Raw genomic sequence first — 11,198 nt, forward strand, 5'->3', positions numbered from 1 at the left:
GCTTTTAATTTTTATCAAACATATAATATAATATAAAACAAGCTAAAAAAATTTCGGGGGGGCATGTGCCCCCAGTGCCCACCCCCTGGCTACGGCACTGTTATGAACCATGATAATATTATAGATAATCGTGGTAATTGTGCACAGAACAAAATTAACAATACAAATAACAGCTGATATGATTAGCGACAAGACGTGATAGTCCAATAATCCAATTACTTATTATATGTATGTATAACAATAAAAGTTATTGTTGGAAGTAGGTAGGTACACTGATAATCATTTATCACCATATCTTCGATATCGAATTTATTACTTGTAACTTCTGGTCTTTATAAGCGATAAGTATATCAGTAATATTATGACCAGTGGTACTATTAACGTGGGGGAGAACTGTGCAACATAGTGGGGTATTTTGGGGCACAACTTAGGCTTAACTATCGTACTTACTGAATTGATTTGAATAGTTTATTATTTTTTACGCTGGAGCACAAGAATCCCAATTACTGCGGTCTGCAGACTGCAGTACTCACTAGGTATAACGCATTTACACACAAACACCTCTCAAAACACCCCAACTTTGAGGAGTTGTATCTCGTCAACGGATAAACGAAAAATGAAAATTTAAACGTGATAATTCATGAGAAAAAAGCCTTACTAAATTATGAAATTTTTAGTATGGGTTGCCATTTGAAAATCAAAAGTTGATGGTGGTTTACATAATAAATATAAGGGTGAAAAATATAAAAAAATTATATAATTCTAGAACAGCATAGGTCTAAAATTTCGAAAAAAAAAAAATTTGAAAAATGTGAATACTTTTTGAGATAATGAGTGTTTTACGCTTAATCAATCACCCTGTAGATGATATAAGTGATAAAGTTTTAGCTACACTTACTATTTAACATAATAAATTACTATAAAAAACGTTTGTTTTATATAATTAATATTGAATGCGCGAAAATTGTAAATTTTTTGAAAACACGTGAAAAATGCTGTCCCTCTGGTGTAACCTTCCGTACGTATAACCACTAGTTATATAGCATGCGTTACATTATTACCTCACTTGGAATAACAGGAACTGTCGGGAAAACTTGTGTGTGGGCTTCTTTGAGCACCGTGTGTGGTTCCGATGAATTCTGCTGCAAATCCACCAACGGTATTTTTCCATCAATCATGGCAATTCTGGTTGTAACCTCTAGAATTTTAGGTCCTCCATCGGTTGTCTACATCAAAATAGACTAAATAAACTGAATCTATATATATAAAAATTTAGACAAAAATGTATAACAATTCATCAATCGAGAATGGCTCAAATTTTTTTTAAGATGTTCGTAACTGCCAAGAGAAGGTTTTTACGAAATACAATTTTAGGAAAATCCACCGGAAAGGTAGGAAATCTCAAATCTGTATGTCAAAAATACAACAGTGGCGCAACAATGCATTATATTGGTCGCTATTGGTTAATCGGGCATGTTTTTTGATTTCCTATAATATAAAAATGAATCGCAGAATGTGTTGCTAAGCGCAATAATTATACTGTACGTGTGTTGTGACTGAACTCCTCCTAAATGGTTAGACCGATTTGAATGAATTTTTTTGTATGCGTTTGCGTTTATTCATCTGATTTTAGTACGGTTAGGTTAGGATTTTGTATTAATTGATTATATCAATCCACCATTAGTAGAATACGACCGACTCTTGGTATAACGTTGATACTTTAGAATTAAATCATACACTAACGTACATACAGCACGGGATCCGCGATCTACCTGGGGTAGATCGCCTAACTGCAGATAATGTACTGCTGCGAATCAGAATTTTTATTCCGGACAACGGAAAAGTTGAGATTAATTTTGAAACCATACACCGAATATTAAATAATGAATTGAACAAAGTTTGAGTCACATATAGTTGGTACACTTAATGGGCAACGAAGTGCACGGGTTCAGCTAGTAATGTATAAATATTTTAGTATTTCCATATCATGATGCACGTGTTCTAAGAGTTGTTTAACCTAAGATATTATTATCAGCGGTCAAAATAGTTAAAAACGTTATTTAATAAATATCCGACGGATTATTTGTTTCATATATTAATATTTGAATGCGGGTCGCATTTAGAGGGCACTGGCTACAGCTGCCCGGTGCGCCAGTGTTTTGGGGTGCCAACATTTTTCGGTCGAAAATTTGTTCCAATGTGAATTATTCAAACTTTTAAAATTGAACTTATTTCAATAACAGTATAATATAATATCAATGTGCAATGCTGTTTGAAATTAAAACAACTTATGCGTTTAAGCACTAATATAGCTGCGTTACATTACCTTATTTGGAACAACGAGGACTGTCGGTAATACTCGTGCGCGGGTTTCTTCGAGCTTGGTGTGTGGTTCCGATGAATTCTGCTGCAAATTCACCATCAGTATGTTTCCATCAATCATGTCGGTTCTAGTAGTAACCTCCAGAATTTGAGGTCCCCCGTCGGATGTCTACATCAAAATAGACTAAATGAACTGAATAATGCATAAATATTTTGTTATTTCTAAAGTTTTAACTAAGAATAAAGTTATTATTATAATAATACATGGGCACGTGTAAAAATATCAAATCTATTAGTAACAATATGAATAATTTTGAACCAACTTAATTGGAAATATTTGGAAAATACAGAATGTTTATAATTACTCATTGATAAATCATTGACGCTTCTTAGTAATTATATTTTATTTACTCCAACTAGTTAACTATAAATTAATAAAAAATTGTTTGTTTCATATTATTAATATTTAATGCGGGCCGAATTTAGAGGGCACTACAAGGCTACAACTGCCCGGTGCGCCAGTGTTTTGGGGCGCCTACATTTTGTGGTAAAAAATTGTTCCATTGTGAATTATTCAAATTTTTAAAATTGAACTTATTTCAGTAACAGTATAATATAATATCAATGTACGATACTGTTTGAAATTAAAACAACATATTGTGCATTTATATGAATATGGCTATCAGATTTCGAGAACTATTAATATACAAATGCACAAAACCAGGCCGCAAAATGTCTAAATGTGGTACTATATGGTTGTAATAATATAATATAATTTGATATAGATGATGTAAGTGATAAAGTTTTAGCTACACTTACTAGTAAACATAATAAATGACTATAAAAAAGTTTGTTTTTTATTATTAATATTGAGTACACTGCAGTTATGATTTTTTTTTAAAACACGTGAAAACTGCCGTCCCTCCGGTGTAACATTACGTACGTAACCATTAATATAGCATGCGTTACGTTACCTTACTTATAACAACGGGAATAACGGGTAATACTTGGCCGTGGGCTTCTTCGTGCGTGGTGTGCGGCTTTGACGAATTCTGCTGCAAATCCACCAACGGTATGTGTCCATCATTCGTGACGGTTGTGGTTGTAACCTCCATGCTTTGAAGTCCTTCATCGGTTGTCTACATCAAAATAGACTAAACTAAACTAAATAATGTATAAATATTTTTGTATTTCCATATCTTAATGCGGGTGTTCAATAAATATTCGACAGGTTAGGATGTTACGTAAAACAAGAGAAAAGCCCGATCAGCTAATGTAAGGCCATTCGATTTGTTCACTATACATTTGTCACTGGCAAATACAAGTCATGTCGTTATTATTGAATGGCAAATTTCAAAATAATGGATGGTGGTAATAAAAAGGATAAACATAATATAATAATTATTACTAAACAAGTTAAAAGAATTAAGCTTAGATGACATTGCATTAAATTGGTTTACCAGTTATCTGAGTATAAATCAACAACTTACCACTATCGGATGTCATTACAGAAATCATAAGACAAATTTACATGACACTGTGTAATTCTTTTTTATTATACAGTATAATATGTTGGGGAGGTCCTAACAGAACAGATATTAATACATTGGATATTACACAGAAAATAATTGTAAAAGTAGCATACTCCCTACCATTAAAATACCCGTCAGAGGAATTATTCAACCACACAAATATATTATCTGTGTATAAATCATACATTAGGCAAATTTTAGTTAAATCCATACAAAACCACACACCCATTGTCACAGATATACCTAATAGACAAAAAACAGGAAAATACATTAAACCGTAATATACATTATAAACTAGTTCAAGCAACTCTCCCCATCACACAGAGAAAACTATAATATTCAACAATTTAAATAACGAGGTCTAATAAAAAGTTTATGTGAAAGTCAATCCAATAATACCAATGATATAGTTAATAAAAATAAAATAAAAAAGGCAATAAATAAAATACTTAGTGACATTGATGATAATGTGTGTATCAATAAAATTATAAAAAGTTTTTATGTCTAAACATAATATTGAATACCTTAATAGGTACCTATATAACATTTATACTTAAAATAAAAACACAAGACAACTATTAACGACAGGCCATATATGGAATAATCCATTTTGTGGTCAAAAATGTTTTCCCTTGTGAATTATTAAAACTTTTAAAATTATAAAATAAAATAAAATATATATAGACAGTCACTTGGTTTGAATAAACGAAGAGGTGCGTTGAAATACCTATATTATTTTGGTATTTATAACTGAATTATGTAAATGTGTAATTCATGCACATAATATATTATCCTCCGTTCATATGTGACCTCTTGTTATCTAGGTTTCATTACCTTCTGATTAACGGGAATAGTTTCAATGAATCGTCTCTCAGCTTGTACTAGCAGCCGTATCCACTGTCGTAAATTCGACATAAATTCAGTATTGTCGTCACTGTTCTCAAGCATTTCGGAATAATTGACCTGTGGAAAAGTTATTTTAAAGTTTTAGTTTTTTTTAATTATTAAATAATTGTACAAATTAATTTAAAACACATCTTTCTTAGTATTGTAGTGATCCCTCACTAACCGTTTATATTTTTGAGTTCGTAGACTTTGATGGTTGAATAGGAGAAAGGTTGCAGAGTGACAAGTTACATAAGTAATATATGAGTATTTTATTGAAAGATGAAAGTAATTTGTTTCACATTTAAGTATATAAATTTGAAGACAGATCGAAAAGCGTCTGCCCGAGAAGTTAGTTATTGCACTAGTACGTACAGTATGTGCGTTGTACTAATTCTATACTAATTCTAATTTTGTTATAGACCTTATCCTATATTTATATAAGATCTATAAGGATTAAGGATTGAAACGTACACGGTAGAGTCTAGGAGGTGGATATCAAGTTTGAAAAGAGCCGTAGCTAGATATTGTTATTGCCAAATGCGCCAGTGTATTATTGGCAATTTAATAGGTTTGTTTTCGCATTATTTTGGCAATGATTCTTAATAATCGAAAACAGATATTTAATCAGTTAAATTAATATTTTAATAAAATTGCCAAACTCAAAGGTACGTACATTGTACGCAATTTCTGGAATAATCGATACGATTAATAGTTTTGTTGTTGTTAAATCATAAGAAGATACTTATGATATTTAAAATATAGAAAAGTGACTCCATCGGTTTACTACAGTATGCTAATTAGTAATTACATATAGAACAGTTTAGTTCAGAATATATGCGTGTAAAATATAAAAACTGTTCGATAAAGTAATAAATCCGATGGAAGCGTTTTATTTTGTAAAGTTTGTGAGGCCAGAGTAGCAGCCCAAAAAAATTTACCGTGACAAAACATGTTGTAGAGAAAAACATTTACGTGCGCTAGAAATAAAAAAAAATAGAAAAAGTGAAGTTGTTTAGACATTATTTAATATCGTGGCAAAAAATAATTGTGTTTTTATTGAATTTAAAAACATTATTAAAGTTTTTTAGGGCATTCTTTTGATACTATAAAGCATTTTTTTAAGGCATAATTCGTATTTTTTGGGAAATTTTTTTTATTTTTTATGGCATTAAAGTCCGTTACCTAGTTAATATTATAAATAGGTTATACTATTATAGGAAAATAAATACAATTCATTTTATTTTTTAACTAGATGATTTCATAATAATTAAATTTAAAGTGTTAAACATAATTTCTTATCGATAGTAGCAAATGTATGTTCTGGAATAATTTCATTAGCTTGGTCTGGTAGAGGTCTCCAAATGAAAAGGTTATTTTGTGAGTTATTTTTGTTTTGACACTTAAGAAAATTGTATTTTTAAATAGTTTTCTTTTAAATATCATTGTCATAGACCATATTATGAACATAGTAGCTATCCAACCTGGATGGAAAAGTCCAATAATATGTAATTTGCACACAAATTGGTAACCATAATTTTGAAAATGCCTCATCTGTTCTCATATTTTAAAGCAACATTATGTCATAACAACGCAAAAACTATTATTATAACTGAAACGATTATAATATATAAATTATATACCAGCTGCAGAGTACAAAGTAGATATAATGTGGATATAGAACCTATACTTACGGCTTCTTTGGATGGTCTATTAGTAGTATCACTTAATACTTTAGTACTACGTACTTTAGTAGTATTATGTACGGATACAACAATTATTCAAAAATATATTCTTTATAACAAAATATAGTATATTATAAAAAACAACCTTATATATTTAAAAAATACATGTGTTTATAAAATGTATATTAGGTTTATTTTTGAAGATTTATCATTAATTAGTTCATTAACCCCTCCAACAATACTGCGTAGTAAACATTATGTTGAAACAACGCAAAAACCATATCATAACTTCGGTGTCAGTATTATAATGTATACGAATTGAGTAAATATATACCTACCAACGTATCGGAGTAATGTTCGCTGGGTTGAAACTTGATACCAATGGAATAATGCATATTTGAGTTAATAACCTGAAAAAAGTATTCATTATCGTATAATATTTTTATACAACAATAATACAAGATTGCTCATATGTTTGTGTATCTTTATCAGAAAAAAATGTTTACCGAAAATCGAATTAAACTTTTATGAGCGTTTGAAATTAAAAATCTTATAACATTGGAGATTCACTCGATTTCTCATGTAGCGATTTTCTTATTTTGTTGTAATTCAAAGAGACTCAGTCCTAACTGACATTATTACTTGTCTAATGATTGGTATATCGTATTTTTGAAAAATTATTAATTGAACAGTACCACTGTACCAGAGACTATATTTGAACATATAGTTATAATTAGGCTATAATAGGTACTCGGAACATAGTAGGTATTTACGTAAATTATTTATCGGCCAATTATCCGTAGTCCTTACTCGGTTTATTAATAAATAATATACCTAGAGCATTTCTATCAAAAACATCCATCTCCAAAAAATTGGTAATAAAGTGTAGGTAATAAAAATCAGGCCATAATAACGCCAAACCCATTATTATAACTGTAACAATAATATTATATAAAATGTATAGCAGCTGAGTACAGATTCAATATAATGAGAAAATAGTACCTATACTTACGACTTTTTTGGATGGTTTATTAGTGGTACCACTTGATGAATAATTTATGTACGGATACAATAATTATTCATTAAAATTCTCTTTAAATTAAAAAAGATATTAATAATAGCTTTATATATTTTTATCATAACTCTTGCGGAGAACTGATCAAATGATCATTAAATATTTAAAATTGATTTTAGGTTTTTTTTTTAAGATTTATCTTTAATTAGTTAATTAACCCATCCCCCCCTCAAAAAAAAAAATACTGCACAATAAAAATTATGAGACACTCATATCATAACATTGACGTCAGTATTATAATGTAAATTTTTATCTACTGGGTAATCCTCGTACTTGTCGCTGGATTTAGGATCTAAGCCAACATACCCAGAGGGTACCTAAATACTAAAAAAGTAGGTATTCATAATTACATAATATATTTATACAACAATACCATAGACTAAATGTATACATTTTGTATCTTTATACCAAACGTGGCAAAACGTTGACATTGGATGTATACAAATTAATTTTAGATTATAATCCAATAATTAATAACAATAACCCAAATTGGCCTCATTAACATTTACAATTATTCATATTTTATTTGTTTAATACGGATATAATTTAATATACTTACTGGATTATAATAGGAGGTACATGTAATTGATTTGTATTCCATCGATGCGAAGATGATAGATAGCTAAAAAATTATTCATTATCATTAATATTATAATAAAACAGAGTAGGTATAATACAATTACTTTGTATACCTATTTATAATATCATAACTCGTTAGTGGGGAAAAGTGTTTTCGTTAGATACCTACTTAATAATTGATTTTAGGATTCTTGTCTTTGATATGTTCGGTGAAACGAACATGATAATGATAATACGATAAACATTGAATTGCTATGGGTAACATCAAAAACAAGTCTGACTACAAAATACTGACTTCACCGAGGTAACGCACTGTTTTTGAGTGGTTGGTGTCATTAATTAATTAATCAGTGAATCATTATTAATAGAAAAATCAAGAATTTAAATGTTTTATGACTCGATAAAAAAGATTAAAATTATACACGTATAGATTAATAATAATATTAACATTTGTTTAACGTTTCAAGGTTATTACTTATTTGTTTTTGAATTAATACAATATCGATTTTGTTGCTTTATATGTTTTGGGTCAAAATTCGTCTTCTATCATAGATGGTTGTTTTTCGGTTTTTGTTTTTCTGAATTATTCCACCCTCTCTAAAGTAAACAACTACATACCTTTTTCTACTAGGTTTTAAAAAAATCGTAGTATAAGATAAAAAAAATTTTGACTGGTCAATAATATTATGTTCTTAACAGAAGCAAATTTAAATTAAATTCTGAATTTTTTAATTTTTTAAATATTTATAATTTAATATTTTTATTTTTTATTATTATTAACTTTCTAAAAAATACTGAGTACCTAATACAAATTATGTTGAAACAACGAGAAAGCCATATCGTAACATTGACGTCAGTTTTGTAATGTATACGTAAAGAGTAAATTTTTACCAGTGTTCGGAACGTTCACTAAAAAAATGAACTCGTTCACGTTCACGTTCGTGTTTTTTTCAAACGAACGCGTTCACGTTCACGTTCTTTCAAAAAATGAACGCGTTCATTTATTTTTTATACATTTTTTTTTATGAATCATTTACCTGCTGTAAAAGCTCAGTCAAACAGAGGGTGACTTTTTGTCCGACAATCAAAAAATGAATCCGGACTTTTTGTACCCCAACTTTTCGTCCGCCATGGTTTATGGGTACGCGGACCGCAGCGGGCAAACGGTCTTTGTATTATTTTACAGTGTCCGCGCGGGCAGCCCGCTTTCTGTTTGACCGAGCCTTTAATATAAAAGCCAATAAACATATACAACTCAAGCCAAAAATAAAAATACTATTTAGACTTATATATAATATAATTAATTAATATATTTTATAAATATATTTATTAAAGGGTAAATAAATTGAACGTCTTAAAAATCGATCAAGTTCGTTAAAAATATAAATGTCGTTCACGTTCACGTTCTATTTTAATAAAACGAGTGACGTTCACGTATTCGTTCACTAAAAATGAACGTGAACGCGTGAACGTGCGTTCATGAATGACGTTCTTTCAAAACACTGATTTTTACCAACCGGGTAATCCTTATACTTATCACTGGGGTTATTACCAAAACCGCTATTCCCTGAGGATAAATCCTGAAAAAGTATGAGTACGGCAGATTGCTACGCAGTATATCGCAATTATACTGCACTATTTGAGAGTAGCCAAACATTTTTTTAAGTAGGTGGGTCTAACATGTTTGGTGCCTGCACTCACTGTAAAGATTTACAGACTACTGTCGTCCTTTATGTCGCACTCGGCGAATTTGCTTAGGTAATCAGAACACAGGGACGTAGAGTGTGAGCGTCTAGACGGGTTAGTGTAGGGGGAATAGCTAACTAGCTGGATTCAAAGCAATCCTTAACTGGATAGAATTAGATATAAATATCGACAGCCACTTGGTTTGAATAAACAAGGAAGTGTGTTGCAATACCTTTAATATTATTCTGGTATTTATTATGGATGTACCTATGTAAATATGTAATACATATTACATGTCCTCTGTATAATCTGTATACAAATGTGACCACTAAATATCTGGGTTTCATTACCTTCTGGTTAACGGAAGTAGGTGGAGTTGATTGTTGGAGATCTTTTCTTAGCGACCTTATAAGTTCCTGGAGTTCCTGTGGAAATGTAATTACAAAGTTTTAGTCTATTTTAATTATTAAATAATTGTACAAATTAATTAAAAACAAATCTTTCTCAGTATAAGTACTAATTACATAAATAATTTAGTTCGGGATATATGCATTTAAATTAATAAAACTGTTCGGTAAACTAACAATAAACCAAATTAGGTAATACAATTTGTGTTATTATACAAGGTTGCGGGTGGGAAACCGGTCGCCGCCTGCGCAATGCGGTACGTTCTTATTCTGCACGGAGTATAGCCGTATAGGCTAAATATATATGTTACGGCTAAAGTCCGAAACATGGTTATTGTGCACATTATCCGGATAATGTGCACATAATCCACAATAGTTGGATAAGGTAAACACTTAACATTTATAATCATAGTTTCGTACATTAACCGGCTATTTTGTACATTATCCATTGATTGATGGATGAAGTAACTAGGTAGAAAAAATGTACAAAAAAATATATTATACATTATATAATTGTAAGATATGAAATTACTTATGGTGCTATTTTTACGATGTGAAAACCATACAAAGATAAAATGGAACTATATAGATAGTAGGTACTACTATTTATCTTGCGATTATTAAATTTTATCGTAATCGGTTGATGTTACCTATATGAGTACCTATAACATCAGTTTAAATTTAGTTGTGTTCGGAGTAACGTGCAGTGAATAAAATGAGTTCAAAAGACGATTTTTACGTGTGTTTTAATAAATTAACTGCGGAAAAAAAACAAAATTCGATTTATTTATCACAAAAAAAATATTCTGAAATAATATTAGAAATTAAAAACGCTAAATCAAACAAAAAAAAAAACAAGCACAGATTACCGACGTTTAAAAAGATATGATGTAATAACTATTGACGGAGAAGACAAATTGATTTATCCTATAGACGGTGGTGATTCAACAATCTATTACTACGTTCAAAACGAAAGTATGTACGATATTCTTCATGAAATCCATTATAATATAGGGCACGGGGGGAA

At 30.1% G+C, this 11,198-nt stretch overlaps 1 protein-coding gene across 3 annotated transcripts in view; it reads right to left on the reverse strand.

The window, feature by feature from the left end:
• Positions 1 to 853: 853 nt before the first annotated feature.
• The window catches only part of LOC100570914, a 17,441-nt gene continuing 7,096 nt past the window's right edge, over positions 854 to 11,198 (reverse strand). The window contains exons 3-9 of one of the 3 annotated variants that reach the window (XM_029489350.1): positions 10,115 to 10,189; positions 8,059 to 8,121; positions 6,763 to 6,834; positions 4,689 to 4,817; positions 3,297 to 3,377; positions 2,327 to 2,491; positions 854 to 1,226 (exon numbers count right to left, since the gene is read on the reverse strand). In XM_029489350.1, coding sequence (XP_029345210.1) covers positions 1,050 to 1,226; positions 2,327 to 2,491; positions 3,297 to 3,377; positions 4,689 to 4,817; positions 6,763 to 6,834; positions 8,059 to 8,121; positions 10,115 to 10,189 — 762 coding nt within the window. In that variant the 3' untranslated portion in view covers positions 854 to 1,049. Of the gene's footprint in view, positions 1,257 to 2,326; positions 2,492 to 3,296; positions 3,462 to 4,688; positions 4,818 to 6,762; positions 6,835 to 8,058; positions 8,122 to 10,114; positions 10,190 to 11,198 lie in introns of all 3 variants that reach the window. The other 2 variants (XM_008182817.3, XM_016802807.2) reach the window with 2 other exon arrangements.

The sequence above is a fragment of the Acyrthosiphon pisum genome, chromosome A2 (genome assembly GCF_005508785.2).
Source record: "Acyrthosiphon pisum isolate AL4f chromosome A2, pea_aphid_22Mar2018_4r6ur, whole genome shotgun sequence".
In the NCBI taxonomy this organism is placed as follows: domain Eukaryota; kingdom Metazoa; phylum Arthropoda; class Insecta; order Hemiptera; family Aphididae; genus Acyrthosiphon; species Acyrthosiphon pisum.